Genomic DNA, 20,986 nt, shown 5'->3' with positions numbered 1-20,986 from the left:
TGGTTTCAAGTTCCTGTTAAACAGAAAAGGAGCAAAATGACTAATTATTCCACTACAAGCAGAATGATTTTCACCCCTCTGGCATAGGCAACCAAGAGCATCCAAAACTTGAATGGGATGGAATTACTTAATCTCCTGTCTGTAACTGATATGGTGGTGTGAAAGTTCATTCATTCAAATTAAAACTAAGTTCCAGAATAATGGACAAAGCCGACAGAGAGAGAGCAAGGACATCCCAGTCCCCACTCTGCCACATATAGAAGAGTCATAAAAACATGGTGCACGAGAGATTTGCTGTACTGTTTCTCCTCATTATTTCCTGTTTTCAGAACGAACAAGTAAAAGAATCACCTAAACACAAAATAGATGATCTCCTCACAAGAACATACCCAAATCCAATTATTCCTCCTTCAATCCTCATACTCCCATTAAGACTTCCTTACCAACCCAGATCATAGGGTCACCAACAAAGAAAATCTCTCTCCGACCAATTACATATCATCCTGGTCTACCACTTCTTATCTTCTTCTGCTTCTCTGCTTCTGCTTTCCTGGTTGTCATTCAATAGATTCTGTATGGAACACCAACTTTAATTCCCTTTATCGAACAACACTCATGGCTCATCTCTACTATTTTCTTGTTATTAGATGATTATACCAAACAGATTACCAACCCATTTCATGTTTTCTCTTCCGAAGTATCATACTAAGTGACAAAAGAAGCTGCAGATGAGGATAGACTCTTACCAGCACTTCAAAGAGAGTGGTCCATGGCTCGTCAGATCCACGTTACATTCAGGTGTTTTAGTGCCCAACAGTAATCGAATCGTCTTTCTTGCCTGTCTCATGCACTTCCAATTTATGCTGGCACACCAGGGTTTGTACAATTTATCAACCTAACAGTATTACACGCAAAACAAAAGAGTCACAACCCGTCCAGCATTCCAGAGAAAGCCAACATATGATTCATATCGCATGAAGGTGCACCTGAAATGGATCAACTGGATGCTCTGTTTTTGCAATGCATTTTCTATGTAAAAACTCAGACTCGGAAGAGGCTTCCTTCAACAATAGCTGCCATCACTTAAAATAAGTACCGTGAATGGCATCGAACTGTTGCTTACAACTAGTTAAAAATATTAATATACAAAGGTTATAATGAATTAATGGCTACTTCTGTGAAGCAAATTGATATCAATTTGACCTTTGCATACAATGCCTTAAATTTTTGTAATGTAATTTTTGGTTCTTCCATTGCCGTTGTATCACCACTCTCCGTTCTTCCATCGCAAGCAAGCCAACCCCCCCTGAATCCTGTCTCGACAGGTGCTTACCCACCATAAGATGTGGGCAACATCAACCATCGTATAACCTGCTTGCTGTCAGCCTGGTTGCACTCCATCTGTGATGACCACAGGAACAATGCCAAGTATACCAGGTGTCATATATACATCCCTGCCCCCATGGTAATAAATCGGTAGATACAATAATTCCAACCCCCGAACCGCCACTAATCTCTCACTAGAATGACAGTATCAAGTTCTCCTGTGATGTTTCTTCTTGCTTTTCTTCAACAGCATCGACATATTGTCAATGTCTTCTCGATCTGGTTGGTTCCCACCCGTTAACCATTTCAGAGCCTCAACTGCAGCATCCTTCTCCGCAAGCTTCTTGTTCTGACAAGGATTCCCCATAAACTGCATTCCGTTGAACTCCACAGTAGCTCGAAACTGGTTGCCTTTCAGTTGTTTTGTCTTGTAAGTAGGTGCTTGATGTCCAGCACGAGTTAACAATGTCTGCAGCTGGCTCTTGGAATTATCACCTCCAGGCCCCTTGCCATTCTGTGGAAACATCCGTGGTGGAGACATTGAATCAACCTTCGAAGGTGCCAAGACCTGGCGGCCAAAAACAAACCTTCCTTCACATTGGTCCTCTGAGATTAGTGACCGTACTGCTGATAGGAGCTCCTTGTGGGTATGATTCTGCATCTTGGGACTCAGAAGCTGTACAACAAGATAACATTTTCGAAGTGAGATAACAAGTGTGTTGTGAATAACTTCAATGGAATAACGGCAAAAAAGAAATTGTTTGACTATGCTACTGTGCAACATTATAAAAATCTTGCATGAACGGTGTCCAAATGATGCATCTCAAACTTTACACAGGGTTATACATACTTTATTTTGAATTAGTTCATCAAGCTCTCTCCTCAACTTTAGATATGTATCAGCTAAGGCAGGTTTCATGAAGAACTCCAAGTATCCTCCCAACATTTTCAGATGTCCATCCTGTAACAAATTGTTAAATAAAAAAGAAAAAAGAAAAGCAAGCAGATTAAAGTACTAGATTGAACAACAGTGAATGAGTAAATCCACCAAAACCATCAAGCAGTAAAAAACTAAAGGTTCCAGAAAAAGTGAGGAAAAATGCTAACAGTCAAGTGAGTGTACAGGATATATGAAATACTTACAAGTCCTCCTCTAGAGATGTTTCCCCCAAAGAGAAGAACCACCGAATCAGATACAGCTGTAGAATCCCGGAGGAATACTGAGTTTACTTTCACCTTCTCATTGAAAACTAGCCAAGGGTATGGAATTTTCGATTCCTGGGCATTTGCCGTGTTCTAGGCAATTATGAATACGAAACAAACACAGAATTAGAAAAACAAGAATCATGACACCAATTGGTGCATGAATGAGGGACTGAACAAACACCATCCAAATCACCAAATTAAGGCAAATCTTTACCGAATACAGAAGGACCTGACCATCCTCCATTGTCTTCAACGATACCGACTTTTCCTTGTTCTGGAGTGGATTAGACAATCAATATCAGTGCTCAATAGTAAACCACATTTAGCACTAGAGAACAAAGTCTACCATTTCAGTGGAAGAATGATAAAAAGAAAAGAGAAGAGCCTCACAAAACTTTGGGGAAAACCTTGCTTTGTTTGGGGTTTTTTGCCCTTCTGTTTTTCTTTTTTCTTTTTCTCCTTTTTTTTTTTTTTTTTTTTTGTGTGTGTGTGTGGGAGTGTAGGAGTGATGGGTGATGGGATTGTGGTCGTTCAAGAAAAGAAAGGAGGGAAGGGATTTCAAGAAAGAGAAGGGTAAGAAGCATCACAATCATTTTGACCATGAGAACAAAGACAAATTTTAGAACAAATGAAAATGGAAGCCAATAAACTGTAAAACAGAGGAGCGGAATGACTAACCACAACTGAACAAATCCCAGGAAACAGACCCGCACAGATGATTGCTCGGACAAGGTGCTTATCATGGCTCCATGCATTACAGCTGTCCGTGTCTTCATCAACCAGACCAGTGTCCTTGAGCAAAGAAAAGAACTGCCTCCTGAGGGAATCAATAGCTTTTAGTGTCTGTGCTGAAAGGAAATTCTTCCAACAGTACTCGTATCCAGATTGCTCCCTTTCAGCATTTTTCCAGCCCTCATATGCTCGGACAAGAGCGAGATGGTCACTGTAATCCCGAGCATAAAACTGCGCTCTTGCCGATTCTGCAAGCTGCAAAAGCATAACCGAAAGGATTCATACATCAATACAAGAATTTTCATATTAACGGTCCACTAGTTGGAACTCTGGATTTTATTTCTTCCCTATGATGCATAACACCAAACTAACTACACAATTCCTGAAGAACAAGAGAGGAGGGAGGGGACTGAAGTGTTACCACTGATTCACAATCAGCAAACCCCCCCCCCCCCCCCCAAAAAAAAAAACCACCAAAAAGAGAGATGAAAATTCATTGCTTTGTCCTGCTGGATCTAAACCAGAACAGAATGTGATAATGAATAAAGTAAAAGCATTTGGAGACAGTGGCTCACCATGCTTTCTGAAATATTTCATGTATCTACCCACTCATTAAGTTTCAGCTCTATCATTTGGAATAGTGGCAAATCCAAGGTTTTTAGTTAGTTGAGTTCCATTTCTTTTTGTGTATCGTTTTACGGTTATGGGAGTCTTTTGCACAGCAGAAAAACATTGCTACTCCTATCAAGGGTAAAATAAGGGAAAACAAAGGTGAAAAATGACTGGGTTACTGCAAATTGACTAGACAGTACCATCTAAATACAACACCCAACTCAAAAAGTCAGAGGCTGCCTGGTTGAAGAGATTTTTTATGCCTGCTGATGCCTCAATGAAAATACTAAATGTTAGCTTCAATTTTATCGAGGAAAACTCCAGGCTATCTTCACCCATCTCACCAGTGTTGAAGTAGGACTATGCCAGAAAACAAAAGTATGGTTCCAGGTTCCTACTCCCCCATCAAGGAATTTTAGAAAAATAATTGTAGAAGAAATCAAAGTCATTGAACATTTCCATAAGAGGTTAAGTTAATATCTAAATCAAGAAATGAGATGCCTATGGATCATTTTTTGGAACTAAAGCAGCAGCCTCAACCCCCCCCCCCCCCCCAAAAAAAAAAAAAAAGAAGAGAAGGAAAGAAACCTTCTGAATTGGGTTAGCCATAACTATATGGGAACAAGATGTGATCATTTGTTGAAACACAAGTGCAAATGGAGAACTGCCTCCATAATCATCTTCTATATCCTTTTCTAGGTATCTTCATTAACCAGAAGGGAATATCTGGAGGCATAAAGTAAACTATAGTTGCTGATAAAACGATCAGGTTGACATTGTAACCAAGATAAAACCACCAGATAGAACACTAATTGCATACCTCCTTTTTGTCAAATGGTGCCAAAAATGGATCCCTGACACTAAGACCAGCAACAACAGCTAATATAGGATCCAGGCAGTTGAATATGGCCCCCAATATAATCATCTTTCCGAGCTTGGGTTCCACCGGAAGCATTGACAAATGCCGTCCTGTCAAGTGACTTAACTGATTCAAGATTCTTGACATACAATTCAGAGGAACACCTAGAATTGATCAAGTAAACAAAGAGCGACCACATTAACATGGCCAACAAAGATTTTCATACCTAGGACTGTTAGGTTCTCGTTCTCATCTAGAGCCCCAATGATTTTCAAATACTCAATAGCATTTTGAACCTGCAAGATAACAAGATTCACACACTTGAATAACATGAACAAGATTCACACACTTGTATAACATGAGCAATGCATGACAAACTTAATGTCTCATGCAATTTAGGTAAATTTTTTTCTTGGAGAAAGACAATCAAACCACACTATGAGTTTAGACTTTACAGATAGTAATTCTGGCGACTGCAAAGCCCTAGAAAGGAATTCCGAAATGCTTCCAAGTTTTAAACTTTTGATTTGCAAACAGAGTGACTGCAAAGGTGTGCGTAACAGTTCTGGCAATTGGTAATCTGCAAAAGCATCATATACACATCTGGGATAAAGATGGTAACATTCACCAGATTGAACACGACCAGCTCTTCCTCTTCTCTGTCAAAAGGACAAAAGTAGCTTACATATTTATCTCCACAAATTTTAAAACAAAATTAAAAGGAAATCCAATGAAACAAACTTCTGCATAAACGAATATGACACAAGATAACACGATGATATAATCATGAGTTCATAACGCAAGACTTTTAATTTCGACAGAGGAATAAATCCCAGATTACAGTTTTAGAAGTTGTTAAACTGTAACCATATAATACCACCACATACAAACAAATCAAAACTTTAACGTTAACATAATCTTACTTGTCGAGCAGCGGCCTTAGAAATCCATGAAGGCAGCAAACAAGGTGTGTTATTCAATGCATCATATGACGTCTCTTTTGCCTTGCCACAATCAACAACAAAAACCACATCATTAATGGTGATACTTGTCTCAGCCATGTTGGTTGCGAGCACTATTTTCCTTATACCATCTTCAGGCTTCTCGAATATTAATCTCTGTACACAAACCCCAATTTGTCAGTAATATAAAGTGGAACCCAGATCACAAAATCCTATTTTTGGTCACCACGTGCACTAAAATGATGAAAATTTTACAAACAGAAGAATTAGTGGAAACTTAATAATTTTTTGGAAAAGTTCAGATCCCCAAGAGTGAATGAATAAGTTGAGCACTATACAGTAGGTATCATTCAACAACAAGGGCCTATTGATTACAAGTCATTAGGGAGTTAAACAGATACAAATATGAATAAGGTGATCTTTTGGAAACAATAGCAAATCTAAAACTTATTTGTTATTTTTAAGTACAGCAATTGGCCCTTCTTCAAATTCACGCTGAGCAGTAAACCAATGGTAAGAACAACTCCATTCAGATGAGCTACTCACTTATATGGGCTTCAATTAAACTGAAATTTCAGGGATGAGTTCCCATCATACAAAACCCCAAGCAACAAACCATCAAAATAACCACCTAAAAATCAATAAAACTTTCCTGAGGTACATCCAACCACCCAATTCATAACAGATAAACAGAGAACGGTTACAGTTTGCAACCCTCACTACCTGTTATTTTTATGAGTAAATCTCACTACCAGTTAGTTATCTGGCTGCAATTTGCAGTTGGGGTTGCCCAATATTGATCCCAACAACAAAATTTGAAAATAAATGAAAGAGGCACAAAAGGGATCAAATGAGTCCTGCAGGATCCAAATAGTTCAATATGAGCAATATCCATTGAAATCCAAAGTAACAACTCTCTTATTGTCAGGTATTCCAAAACTAAAAAGACGGGCAAAGGAATGCTATCTAGTCATGTGCAAGGCCTCCACACCCAGACAAAATGCATAGTCAAGTCAAAGTTACCACTTTCCCATGGGGATAAGGCGGTAATTTTGAGGCCCAGAGCATCTTATGCGTCTGCCTGTCGGGGCATGGTCCTTCTGCACGACAGGGTGGCCGTCCCAAAAAAAAATAACACAAACCTCAGATAAATAGGTAAATAAACCTCTCGCAACCAACATTGAACCATATCCCAGTTTAGGCTGGGTTGATCTTAGTCTAGGTTTTCAAATCTGACCAAGCCGGCAGAAACATGTGCATGCAACTGCACTGATCTGACACTGGCATCATATGGTTAGATGGGCCACTGAACTCCCAGATAACATGGTTAACAAGAAGTATCTGAAATTCAATATGCATTCTGAGAAAAATATGATAGGCCTCTTTTTGAGCAGTTGTTCCAAAAGCTCTCACACGACCTGTCTTCAGAAATCTCTTTGGCCGAAGATTAAAATAAACCCCCAAAGAAGAATTAAAAAATAATAATAATAATAAAAATAAAAATAAAAAAAACCTCAATACCATTACTGAAATAGAATAAAGTTTAGGCCCATTTACACTCAACCTAGGTTTCCAAAACAGTTCAAACCGGTCCAACAAGGAAGCACAAATAGACATAATATAAGAAACTACAATACCTAATTGTGGAAGTTCTCTGTTGGTCGTCCAACAAATTCAGAGGGGGAGAAGGGGAAGGGGATGGTTTCTGATATAATATGTTTCCATTTTTCAAGGTTCATCAAAACAACAGTCTAATCCATGCAAACACCCACACACAGAGGCAGGATCCGTGTATATGTTACAGAAAAGGATGATCAGCACATAATAGAAATTAATGAGAAATACAGTTGTCATATACACAATATGATAACCCACATTCACAATGAAGAAAAAATTGTTGTGCCCATCAACCCAAAAAAAGAAAAATTGAATTACCTGTTCTGAGCTCGGCATGGAACCATGGCAAGCAAGCAATAGAACTCTGCTAGCATCTCCCAGAAGAGGATGAGCTTGGAGTTGCTCCTTCAGAGCGTTTATGTCATCCCATCCAGTTATAAATACCAAAATTGCACCAGCTCTCTCTTTTTTACAAATATGGCAAAGAACATTTTCTATAAGGTTAAAGCCTATAGAATCAGGATTCCAACACAACATGGACTCACGAGTTCGTAGGCTATGCTCCTTGAAATCAGCAGCTTCAAGTGCATCCTGTTTACAGGGTTGATGAGTTGAATCCAAGAAATAAAAAGCATGCTAAAAAGAACAGGATCATGCAACCTAAAAAGATCTGGATACCTCAACAACAGAAGCAATTTGGCTCTTCCTCTTTCTGACAGCTTGTTTCTGCATCTTCCACATCTTGCTTTGTCCATAATCATCAACTTGGTTATATGGAGTCAATCTATACCCAGTCATTTCAAGAATATTCTCAAGGAAATGAGCCCGAACTGGGTACGTAAAACCCTGAAAACAGAGCAGAAATTCAACAAATATAAATCAACCCAACAACATTAGAAGTCTGGCATCAGCACAGGTAGCCTCTTATGTGCTGTAAAAGTTTAAGGAAACATCGACCAACAAAGTTTAAGAACAGCTATACGCTGCCACAAATATAAGATGAGGAATGACTAACCATGTTTTGCATTATTAAGTATTGCTATTTTTATTCTATTGGTGATATAAATTGCTTTAAATTGATATCATGATATGCTTGTGTGTGACTTTGCGTGAATGGAAGGTAAGGTTAATGATTGGGTATTATTCTTTATTTTAAATCTTATATTATTGATATGAAAACGATATGAGAATGTATGAAATGGATGACATTGAATGAGATTTTCCTCTTATTCTATGTTATCAACTAGGGTTGTGGGTTCGCCTATTACCCTAGTGACTTTATGTGATTATATCTAGACCAAACTACATGAATGATATGTGTCTAGAAGTGTTGGGCTAGGAATCCCTATGAGCAAGAGGCAGAGTCCAAAATCCTAACTTGAATAAATGATAATTAGAAAAACAGTGGTTTCTTTGCCAATACTTATTAGAATCTGGAACTTACTGGTATGTGTACCATTGGAGCCCCACCAAAATAGGATGAGAAAAGCTCAGCATTCAGCGTTGCACTCATCAAAATCAATCGCAATTCTGGCCGGCGAGGGAGAATTTCTTTTAGAACAATAAGCAGAAAATCTGCAATCAATGCAAATGAAAGTAAGGATACATATTTGGACATGCAAGAACAAAACCTAAATTAACTATACATGGGATCAACCCATTTAGGTGGGATAAGGCTTTGTTATTGGTATGCATATTGCCTAGGAGAGCGGGATATGAATGAAACAAAATAATGATCACCTTCATTCATTCCACGCTCATGAATCTCATCCACAATAACGTGAGTTACACCTTTCAAGTCTCTATCAACTAACAATCTTCTCAACAAGATCCCAGTGGTGCAGAAGAGCAGGCGAGTATCCCTCCCTTTTATCCCCTCCAGACGCACTTTATAACCAACCTTTATACAAGAGAAAATGAAGAAATTGAGATCTTATACTTAAAAGAAATATCTTGAGGCCTAACACTATCTAACACTCTAAGAGATTAGAACAATCAAAACTCACAGATTCTCCCAATTTCTCCCCTCTTTCTTGAGCAACTCTTTCAGAAACACTCATAGCAGATATTCGTCTAGGCTGAGTACAAATAACGCTACAACTGGCTCCACGAGCAGCTTCTATTTCAGATTCCAAGATGTATTGTGGCAGCTGAGTTGTCTTACCACACCCAGTTTCACCTGAGATGACAACAACCTGCAGAAACATCATATAGACACTAAACATTGTTACATGCAACTTAATAAAATAGATGAAAAAATATGCCAGGCAAAATGAAAATCCAATGACAGCTTCACAATTACCTATACACAGCTCTAACTTAAGAGATAATAATAACAATTTCCAGTAATGGTAACATTAGAAGCATATATTAAGATTTGGAAAAAAGCAAGAGAGAACTCAAAGAGTAAAACACAGCTAGAATGGCAGTTGAATGAAATCCGACCACAGTAAGGAACATTCAGAACAAATAAAGAAATGAAAAAAAAAAAAAAAAAAAAAGTATATGAAAAATAGTGTGGACATATGCAAATAAGATCAAGGGACTAAGCTATTCATTTAGGTGGTTGATTGATGAAAAAGTGCTGTGTGAAAGGAAGATTAAACTTCATCAACCTTTCTAAATGTCGAGAAAGCATACAATAGGTAACCATAGAGAACATTCTGTCAATTCTAGAAAAAGCCAAAAAGCATCCAGAGAGATCACTATAAGTTGCAGACTTGCAGGGACACCACTGGGTATCAGCAAGATCATCCTCAATTTGGCCAATGGAGCTATCAACAATGGCATCAAGAGATGTCAAAGTTGACTAGACACCAAGTGACAAAGTCGTTTTGCGTATGCAATGCTGATATTTTTAACCTTTTTTTTGGTAACTACGCTGACATCTTTCCAGTTCATGACTTTAGAAGTGATGACCACCAAGTATTATTACAGGGAGATGCCTTTTGCTTGTTGAAAGAAAATGCTTTAGGATTACGGATGCGACTCTTAGTAGAAAAATATAAGGAATGGAATTGATTAGAATGCTAATCAAGAGATACAGAGAGTAATAATTCAAATTTTCAGAATGCATTCATAAATGGAAAGATCAACAATTATGAGGAAGCCAGTAAGTGAATGATTGCGTAAAGAGTTCCTTCATATTATTTCCAACAAAGGGATAAGTCCCATGAAAACCTTAAAACTCATGGCAGATGGAACTGAATGTTGAGAGAGAAGGTATCTTACATATAAAATGCACAGTTGAGATAGACAAGCAGCATAATAGGGAGGAAGAATCAGAAACTAACACATTTAAAGCCAAGCAGTAGAGATGACAAGTAGTACCATTTAGGAGGAAGAATCAGAAACGAATACATTTAAGGCAACCAAGGAGCACAACCATTACCTCAGAAGACAAGGCAAGTCAACTAAAATTCTTTCTTCATGTCGAAGGAGAATGACCAAATGCAGCCCCAGTAAGGAGTGATGTAAACCAAACCACAAGCAGGTTGGGCATGCTGCTAGTCTTCAGCAATCTAGCAGCATGCAACAATCACATAGCTGGACCCAGGAGGGCCAAGGGAATCTCTTTCAACGGAAGAGGAGGGACCGTGACACATGTTGGGCTCCCTATTTCAACAAGGAATGGTCAGATTTAGCAGATCCGACCCTTGGGTCTTGCCAGTCTTTTCAGTACTTGCTCTAGTCCTTGTGAGAAGCATTTGACCAGGGTTATCCAACTTTCTGATATCTGGATTTTGCTTGGTGAATCTTCTCCGTTTGGTGACCTCTTTTGGTACTGATTTCATACATAAGAATACAATAGTGGGAGAAGGAACCATGTAAATTCCAGCTGAAACCAGTTTTGAATCACATCTAGAGTTCTGAACGGCCACCTAAAGCAATGTTACCAAGCACTAAACACCAACCTGCTTGATAGTTCACAACATGTTGTAGTGGCATCTAGGCGACCCAAGGCATTGGAATGAGCGTTGACGCAAGGCCAAACCAAGAAGGTAAAGGCAACCACATAGGTGACAACTTAGCAAAAATTTGCAATTCATTGGGACAAGAGGATCAGTATTGTCTCAAAAAAGTCCAAAATCAAAAACACTTGAGGCAGGCTGGACAATCCAGTCATATGCATGAATAGATTTTGTCCAGGATAGATCAGGCTTCTGATATAGGGGTGAACAAATTTGATTGGGAGGGCAAGAAAAGGGGGGAAATTTTCAAAAAACAATTTGAAACTACAAGAGTAAAAAAGAAATAAACCAATTAACTCATCATATCATTTGTCTTATTATGTCTTCATTTTTTTCTGTTTCTCTTTTTTTTTAAGCCTCCAAACATAGCCTAAATTATTTGAAAATTAATTTATCCCTAGAGTTCAGAGTGCACATGGATTAAGGCAATACACAAAAATAATTCAAAGACTTCAGCCAAGATCATAAACTCAGGCCCACCATCTAAATTTAATTTTTGATGATGGTGAAAGGCAACCATAACTAAAATCTCAAAGCAGCACAAATGAAAGCAACCGAGCATCAAGTCTAAGTTGCTAACAAGTGAAGATAAACTTATAAGATAACAATTACGTGCAAGTGAATGACTCTTAACACTAACATTCCCCAAGCAACCAAGTGTCTGTATCAGGATCTCTTCCTTTTTGTTTTCCTTTTTTGGTTTTTCTGAGTCTCTGACCCTATATTATTTGCAGATGTATCATTTTTGGACCTGATTTCTATCTAGATTCTAGACTTTATCAAAGTAACAGAAAAAACATAATAGAGTAAGACCTATCAATGTATTGCCGCCAAGAAAAACTTTTGACCATTTATGCAAACATTTAATGATCGTGCTTTATAAGCCCCAAAAGTGAGAGCAAATTCATTTGCTTCGTTTTAGAAAAGCAACCCCCCCCCCTTCTATTATTTAGCTCCCCCTGTAACCTGGTAATTACCCAAAAAAAAATTAAAAGGACAGGATTCAATTTGTATCTTTCATTCTGAATAGAAAACTGTTATTAAAATTCTGCAAACATGTCTGGACAGCCATTAAAGCCATCCTCACACGATCTATTCATTTCCATAGAGGAACCACAGCTTTTCTCCACAAGAAAACAGCTAATTCGGTTGAGCTTTAAGGGGGGAGGGGACTTTTTCCCGATACATAGCCAATTACTGCAGAACCAAGCATATGAAGAAAGGATCAAATAGCACCAGGTTGATTTTGAAATCACAAGTTCTCTGTTACAGAACAGATCTGTTCAGGCATTTACAAGCCCATTCAAAATCAAAAGTGATGTAGAACCTGGGCTGAACTGAACAGGTTTCCATTGGACCAATTGGGCCAAGTGAAACTAATCTAACTGGTCTTCTAGAAGGACCAAAACAATGTTCACTTTAACAGAAATGTGGAGAGTGTTACAGCCCTTTTTTGGCCTTGAAGAAATATTACTTGAAGATTTTCTGAGGCCCAAGAGTAGATTATCTGAAATCTTTAATGAAAACTGAAGATTGGTCACTTATTAGATTTGTTGTAGTTTCTATTTTAGATGTTCCCAAGTTTTTAAAAGTTAGTTTCTATTTTAGCATTCAAGCATGTGGCTGATTATAAAGCCTGGATTCCAATTTTTTAAAATTTAGTAAGTTTCTGTATTTTTTGTTGCTGAGAACATTAGCTCAAAATATTCTCAACCAGTTTACATACTCTATGTAACTTCACCAGCAAATATTAATACTCCATAAATACGTAATAGAATATTCTCAGCCCACACATATTTATGAAAGTGGTAACTGAAGCTTGGCTTTGAGTCTATTTTCTTGTCTCTTCCTTGAGTAATAAGAAGGCTAAGGGTCTTGCAGTTGACAGTTAAACATCTAGGATAGAAAGAGTCTTGCTGTCGAGAGCTAGATCCATCTATCCCCATTTCCCATTCTCTTGTCTTTTGTTTCTATTTTGTTACTTCCAATAATCTGATTTGTGGGTCTCACTGGGGCTAAGTCATCCTGAATCTTAGCCTTACATTAGGAAAGTTTTGTTCAAGCCCACAATCACACTTAATTTCTTCATGCACACCCCCTCTCCTCTTCGTCATCATGCTCATCTTCTCATCCATCCAAATGACCATTGAAGAGGATGATCAAAGCTTTCTCAAAAAATTTGCTGGCCATTTGAGAATCCACTGATAGAAAGTTAGAGAGCATTGAATGAACCCTACTTGAATGTGAACAAACCCAACCTGGACTCAGATTGTCAAATCCTAGCCTCCAATCTATTTATAGTTCTGTGAGAGAAATGAGATAGCAAATAGATGGCAGAGGAATCTGACAACCCAACACTTCAAACTATATATAGGCTTTGAGCCATCTTTTTCGGTAGTATGGACTAATTTCCACAAAATGTTATAAAAATTACTTACACTTAAAAAAAGTTACCAAACGGCTTTCATTCCATACTCTGTCATGTCTAATGTTTACCAAATAATTTTCAAATTTTGGTTGAAAACAATTTTTCACATCATGACATTTTACATAGACCATAAACAAAAATAAAAAAATACTGCTAAAAAGAGCCTCAAATTAATTAACTGACAATTAATTTTATTTTAGTCAACATATTTAACTCCTAATGAAGTGAATCTCAATTATGAAGTGTAAGCACAAACAAAATGAATAGAAGACTGAAAAGAAGTAATAATAACCTGATTCTGTGAGATGACCGTTAATAAAGCATCCCTTTCTTTATAAGCAGGGAGACTTCGGCGAAACTCTAACATTTTTTCACCCTCCGGAGATTCCTAAACAAGCCACAAGCAGTCACATCAGCAGTAAACCCATATAGAAGAAAATCAAACCATAAACAATTACATGATGGATTTGCAAGAAATGGTGACACATCTGCTATGTAACTTGTTAAAAATATCTCCGAAGTCCGTTTAACAAAGGAAAAGCAATCAATCTTACCCTCAAATTCATCGAGACAGTAGAATATAATTGTCAAGGCCAGACAACTTTGGCATTTATTAATTGCAGTAAATTCTACACCACCAGGTATTTCAGATTGTGGTTCATTTAAAGGGATGTTTGACGCTTGCACAAACGCATTACAAATGAGGGAACAAAAACCGTGGGTTGAACATATAAATACAGTACAAAGTGTACAACTGTACTTCAAAATGCTCCATTTGCTGCATCAGAATTCTCAAACCTTCACATAATTTACTTTTGGAATTTTAAGTGTACAATCATTCAATTTTCAATGATAGAAGAGTTGCATACAACAACATGGAGGAGTGATTTAATCTAGATTGAAGGAATTAGAAGAACTAGAGGCATACCTAAGATAACCATAACTTGGGCCTTGTAAGATAACCATAAGAGAAGTGGTTAGTGAGGATATGCATAGCTTGGGCCTTGTATCTAGTATGGTCTCAAATAGAGCTGATTGGAAGGCAAGGATCCATAGTCGACCCCATTTAGTTGGAATAAGGCTTGTTGTTGAAGCATTCATTTTCAATAATAGAAGAGTTGCATGAGACATAATATGAGGTGATAGGATATAGCTCTGTAGGCAATATGAGCAAGCATTTTTGCTTTGGGTGAAACCACATCTCATTTACCATTTTGAGGGTAACTGAATTCCACTCCTTTTTCTGCTCTTCTTTCTGTTTCTTTTTTATTTCTTTTTGGGTGACGGGGGACCAGACCTTTCCTTTGTTTAGTCTTGGTAAATAAAGGGGAAATGATGTGGGATAGTAGCAATTATGATTACAGCTCTCATAAGAAGAGAATGATCTTGGATAGAAGCAGTTATGGTTACAGTTCTCACACCGGTTATGGTTATCTCTCTCTCTCCAGTCTAATGAGCCAGAATATGTCCAAATTGATAGCTAGAATTATGAGATTAGACAAATTCGTAAATCCCTCAGTTCTAATATAGAATCAAATTTGTTTGTTTTAAAAGGTTTTCAAGTTCCTTTTTCTTCTGGATAGTTTTCCCCATTCATAAGTAATGTTTCGTAAGGATAACTAAGTGATTCCAGATTTGACTACAGTTTAGTGCTTATACTTAACAAAACAAAACAAAACCAGTAGGAAAAAAAGAGAACAGTTTAGTGCTTATACTTTTCATTTTCCAATCATTCTTATGTAAGACAGACATGCAACTGCGGTTTCTACTTTCCACATGGTTGTAATCCTCATATCAAAATCATCTTCTTGGAAAAGAAAGAACTAGAAGCAAATTGATTCTGATATTATGTAAGAATTACTTCAAACACCGACTGCAATTTGAGCAGGGAATTATCAAATCTCATTATAACAACTGTCAGATCAATAAGCTGATTAAATTGTCAATTACTCCCAAATATTTTCAAATATAAAAATAACATGTTTATCATTTTGATATTCAGGTAAATTATAGTGAGGAGGAGAGAGTAAAAGGCATGAACGTAAACAGGCTAATCTTACAACAAAAGCTGCATTTTTTTGTCATGCCCAGTTTCAAAAACCAGATGACTATTAACCGAACATGCAATTACCATTATCAGAAAGTAATATCAATCAGGCAAATGAGACAGTTCAAGCACAATGATGATCGGAAGTTTGCAATGAATTCACTTCATTTTCCTCAGTATTTTACACTCCACTGTTAAGCTATTAGGTTTATAAGGGAACTATTTTGGTGGACCATTCAGCAGTGGTTATGAACAGAACAAACTAACAAGCAGTTTGTAAAGTTTCAAGTACAAAGCAATCTAGAAAACATACTATACCCCACCAAAAATCAGGGAAACAAATCTCAGTTTTGATGTCCCACTGCAGCAGGTAACCAAGATGGAGCCATAGACATTCGTCCAAATAAATAAATAAATTGATTAATTAATTAAAAAAGATAGAAGAAGAAGATAAGATGAAACCATAGAGGAATTAAAAAAAATACTATGCTTCGAAAGACTCTGACTAGATAAACCAATTTCAATATTTTGAATGTAAATACCAAGTTTTTTACCGTTTCAAACTACCCCAGTTTTGAATTGTTTGACCAGCCCATCACATATGTCGAAGTGTTACCAAAAAATACCAGGTTTTGACCAGTTTCAACCAAATTTCGGTTTCTTTTCAACTAGTTAAGGAAATTTTGATAGCTCCAACCAATAAATACCAAGTTTTTTTACCAATGCCACAACCACCCAGTTTCAGTAGTTTTGACAAGTTTTACATGAAAATACCAGGTTCTGACCAATTTCGACCAAAGTTCAGATTCTAGCTGGTCAAATCCTCAGTTGACACCAAAATATTTATTCGTGTACCTAATATAAAACTGAAGAAAGGAAAGGCAATAACGGCCCACCAAGATGACAACTTAGTAACTCTCGAAAGGAAAAAGAAGAATGTGTTGTTTCAAATATGTCAAAATCAATGCAAACTGCACCTGCCAGGCTTGTTGCTGATTGCGAAGTTGCAAACTTCTTCGTCTAAGGATTTTCTCCATGACAACACTAGTTGGCCTTTGGGACTCCGGTTGCTCAAAAAAACCATCATCAGCTGCAATACTGCCACTACTGCTTGATCTTGAAAAAGCATCCCCATTTATAGGCTTTCGGGAAAGGTATTCTCTAAGTTGAGCGTCCACTCTTCGTTGCAAAGCAGAAGAAATAGTCACCTGTTAATTTTAAGAAAACCCAGTAAAGAAATTAATGACAAACAAACAAGAAAATCATAAAATTGAACAAATTACAGGATTATAATCCCCTAGTACCAGCTTCAAAATTTAGTTAGGGAAAACAATACAAGGAACTCAAGACTAATAGAGATTTTATAGTGAACCTCAAAAAGAAGCCAGCAATTTCTTTCCAATGTTAATTAAACCTTAAAATCAAAATAACAACAAGGAGAGTATTAGGATAACAGGTGATTACCTCTCTTTGTGGCCTCTTAGCATCAAGATCAGGTCTGTAGTTTGGCAGTGGGGACTTGCTAAAGACAACAACCTTTTCATATTGGTGGCTGTCAAAATTTAATGTTATTTCAGGATTAGTACACCAAAAATAATACAGAACATTGTAGGAGAATTTAATGCTGTCTGATATACCTATACAAACCCATTCTGCTAGCTAGAGCTGCAAGTCTCTCAAAATCACGTCGGTCCTTTTTCTCCCTCGACACCAGCTCTTGTTCATCTTTGTTGCGCATAAGCATGGTTAGCTTCCAGTTCCACTCATCAATGTTATCAAGTGTGGAAGCACCCTGAATATCAAATGTGTTAGAGAAGTGAGCACTCACGCAAACATGTATAACAATAAAAAATAAAATCAGTGCTCAAATTCATTAAAGAATACAAGTAGGTAATAGGACAAAATAACTGAAAGCACTTCACATGTTCTAATGAAGTAACTTATCAAAAGGCGGGGGGAGGAGTCTAATGATGCAAAAGTTGCTGATAGCAAAGTGCAAAGATTCCTTGTTACACTAAATATCAGTATTTGGAAAGAAAAAAATTAGGACAATTCTTGAGAAGAGAACAAGACCAATCATCAGAGTATTTGCCTACATAAGGAAGCATTTAATCAATCGGATCTTGCATCTAATATAATTATGGGTATGCATGGAGGACCCCTTGATTCAAACTGATTATCCGTGTTAGATGATGACTGCATGCTACAATTAGTTGAGATGCATAGTAACGTAATCTTAGATTATCCTTCAGCAGATAAGGTGATTTTTTTTTTGCTAGTTTCAGTCGTGCTAGTATAAGTGAGAAAGGAAATAATAATAATATATATATATATATATTGAGGGCTGTTTCAATGAAAATAGGAGTCATTTTCCATTACCATGATATACCCAAAAGGAGAGCATCCTATTATCTTGACTCAATTATAAACATAATCAAAGACAATGATAACACTGATGTCATAAATCAGTGTTCAGGCTGGACAAAATTGAGAGAAGCATTTAAGGTGTTGAATGATGGACACAGAATTAAATACAGCATAAAGTTTAGAAAACAGCTTGACCTACTAAACTAGCAAATGCTTTAAGGTGCCTAAGCTTGGGCACAGAGAAGCATTAACAGATGCACTCGAAGAAACTAAGGAGTAGTGTCAACAGTTTAACAGTGTGAGACAGTTGACTAAAGAGTTGCATCAGTTGATATCAATATTACACACTTGAATGACACAGTTTGGTCATGCAAAATATACACCAAATCAAAATGAAGAGTCAAATCGCGCTCATGCCAATTTAAGGCAATAGACCTGGTTTAAAAGTATGAATAAATGACAAAAGCAAATGATGAGTAATGTATTGGATGCCTTCCCCTCGTCATTTTAAGCAATTAAGGTCACTTATTTATACAATTGTCGAAATGTCAAACATTTCCTTTGTATGTTGTGAAAGGTTTTTAAAATTTTAATTTTCCCTTCCCGTTCAGTTCCATTTCGGAACCCAATTCTCAACGTAGAATGCCAAAATTTGCAGTGGCTGGGTGAGTGAATGACTCAATAAATCGAACATAGTTCCACTATTTCCTCTTAACCAATACACAGCGATAAATGAAAAATTAACTAAGAACCTTCACTGTGAAATTCTAAATGGCTAAAGGGAGAGGAAGCTCACCACTTGCGAAGACGACTCTGTTTCACGCTCGGAGTCCTCTTCTGAGTGATCATCGTAAGCGTACCTACCATACTGAAAGCTTTGCTGATGCTGTTGTGGCTGCGAGGAAGGATAAGAACTGCCCCTGGGGCTATAGACGAGACCTTGGTTGTCCCGCCAATCACAGTCCAGAGAACGCGTGGAGACACCAGAGTTAGCAGCGGAAGTGATAACAGACCTCAAGCGTGGTGGAACATAGACACCGCCGAAATCTAGTGCCCGATCCTTCATGGCGAAGAATGAAGTTGCAGTAGTTTTGAAGGTTCTAGGGATACAAAGATTTGAATGAGATCGAAATTGCAAAGCTGACGGTCTCAGAGACATGGTCAGGTAAGGACCGGTCCTGAGATAACTCCGCACGAAGGCGGAGTAGGGCATGTTAGAACTATGGTTCAAGATTCCAGTGGAACCTAAGGCTCCTTCTCTGACATTTTCTTGTTTCAGTAGATTTCCCTTGGAAAAGAAAGAATAAATTCCAATCTAATTGCAGAATCCACTTGAAGCTTCCCTTACACTGGTAATGGTGGCTATGGTAGGGGTTGCAGTGGAGAAGCACAATAACTTCAACTCCACTTTTTAGCCAGAGATTTAGGCATTTATAGCAATGGCGGATTTCTTCTTCCATTTCTTTGCGGGAAGAAAAGATGTACATGATGAATCATGTAAACTCGAGACAACTACCGTTGATTTTACAGCGATGCACAATTATTCATTAAAAATGCCAAAGGAACGGCAAATAGGGACCCAGTACCGGATCTCCTGCTAAAGTGAAAGTTCAGTGACGAATGGCAAAGCGATGCGTAGCGTGTGCCGTTTTAGGGGCGCTTTCGTAAAAGCACATAATATGCCTGTCTAAACCTTCGAAAGCACTCTTGTCGATTCAGTTCTTCCTGTCTTTTTACACCCAAAAAAAAAATCAGTTCTTTTGGTCTGGTCGGTTTAGGCTCGACTCAAGATGTATTCTGATTGACCGAACTAGACCAATTTCTCAAGTGACCGAATCAACTGGTTCGGTTTCTATATCACTTTCGGTTCAAGTGGAAATGAAATGAATCAATTTGGTAACAAAGTATAGCCCATGAAAGGAGATTCCTAGATTGCCATTCTTCATTCATAGTTTTAAATATCGGTTGTATTATATGAGTTAAAGCCAATTGAAATTGAAATTAGTTGTGATGAATGTTGATCTCAGCTATTTTGGATTAGTCAAATCAAACTTGGGATCAACTTTCTCGTTTTGAAGTATTAAATTTGAGGGACTTGTTCTATGACTACAAATTGTAATATAATTTTCACTTCAAGAACACCTTATTCAAAATGATTCAATTTGATTCTACTTTCTTGTCTTCAAATTGAAATGCAGATGAATTAATAGACCAAAATCATATCAAACTTTTAATTTGTTCCGGTTCGAAGTGAATGATCGGTTCAAATTTCAATTTTCAATTCTAATTACAATTGACATCTTTAGACAACTAAGCCAACCTTAATTGATAGAACTATATTTTTTAGTTGGAGACTTGAAACCTCTCTCTCTTGTATGGTGGAACAAACAACTCCTAGTTTAGCTCATCAATCTATCTATTTTTGGTGAAATCTTACCTTTTCTCATCTTCTTTTTACTAATACAACAAAGTATATGAATCACAAGTGTTAGTCAAGTCGTCGAGTCATTGGGTAACAACCTCTAGGATTTGGTATGAGCCCAAACTGAAACCCTTTTGACTGAGTATAAGTATAAAGTATGGTAGTTGAAATATAGTCAAATTACTTCGTGAGACTATCAATCCACTTACAACAAGAGATGGTCCTAATTAACCCATGATGCGTTAACAATGGTTTTCTTGTTTAATATTTTTCATTTGAATGTAAATGATCCTATTGATAATGGATTGTTATGCGGGAAGATCCTTTTCGTTGCTTGCCAACCCTGCCCCCATTAGGTTATGTGCGGAGATCATCAACCTAATGGGGGCATGGGGAGGTTGGGTGGAGATGATTTCAATGCAATAGTTACAAGTCAT

General features: G+C 37.4%; 1 protein-coding gene across 1 annotated transcript; it reads right to left on the bottom strand.

Moving 5' to 3' along the window:
* Positions 1–162: 162 nt before the first annotated feature.
* LOC149001117 (DExH-box ATP-dependent RNA helicase DExH5, mitochondrial-like) lies at positions 163–19,544 on the bottom strand. The gene is made up of 19 exons (XM_089139800.1): positions 18,924–19,544; positions 17,398–17,552; positions 17,225–17,312; positions 16,738–16,968; positions 14,006–14,101; positions 9,321–9,509; positions 9,055–9,214; positions 8,759–8,889; positions 7,993–8,160; positions 7,633–7,905; positions 5,659–5,853; positions 5,191–5,394; positions 4,962–5,031; positions 4,697–4,845; positions 3,211–3,519; positions 2,747–2,806; positions 2,470–2,622; positions 2,177–2,287; positions 163–2,002 (listed from the first exon to the last, which is right to left on the bottom strand). The coding sequence occupies exons 1-19, from the start codon at positions 19,338–19,340 to the stop codon at positions 1,535–1,537; spliced, it is 3,627 nt and encodes a 1,208-aa protein (XP_088995926.1). The 5' UTR covers positions 19,341–19,544; the 3' UTR covers positions 163–1,534.
* Positions 19,545–20,986: the final 1,442 nt, after the last annotated feature.

The sequence above is a fragment of the Hakea prostrata genome, chromosome 11 (assembly GCF_041222555.1).
Source record: "Hakea prostrata isolate BN-2017 chromosome 11, UWA_Hpros_2, whole genome shotgun sequence".
Taxonomy (NCBI): domain Eukaryota; kingdom Viridiplantae; phylum Streptophyta; class Magnoliopsida; order Proteales; family Proteaceae; genus Hakea; species Hakea prostrata.
This window is presented reverse-complemented; position numbering and strand designations above follow the sequence as displayed.

Excerpts from the sequence above, each read along its gene's own strand:
- LOC149001117 (XM_089139800.1), bottom strand. The coding sequence starts at position 19,340 with ATGCCCTACTCCGCCTTCGTGCGGAGTTATCTCAGGACCGGTCCTTAC. Across the intron at positions 9,215-9,320 it reads GGGAGAAATTGGGAGAATCT|GTTGGTTATAAAGTGCGTCT; the intron begins GTGAGTTTTGAT and ends TCTTGTATAAAG. Across the intron at positions 8,161-8,758 it reads CTCCAATGGTACACATACCA|GGTTTTACGTACCCAGTTCG; the intron begins GTAAGTTCCAGA and ends CTCTGTTTTCAG.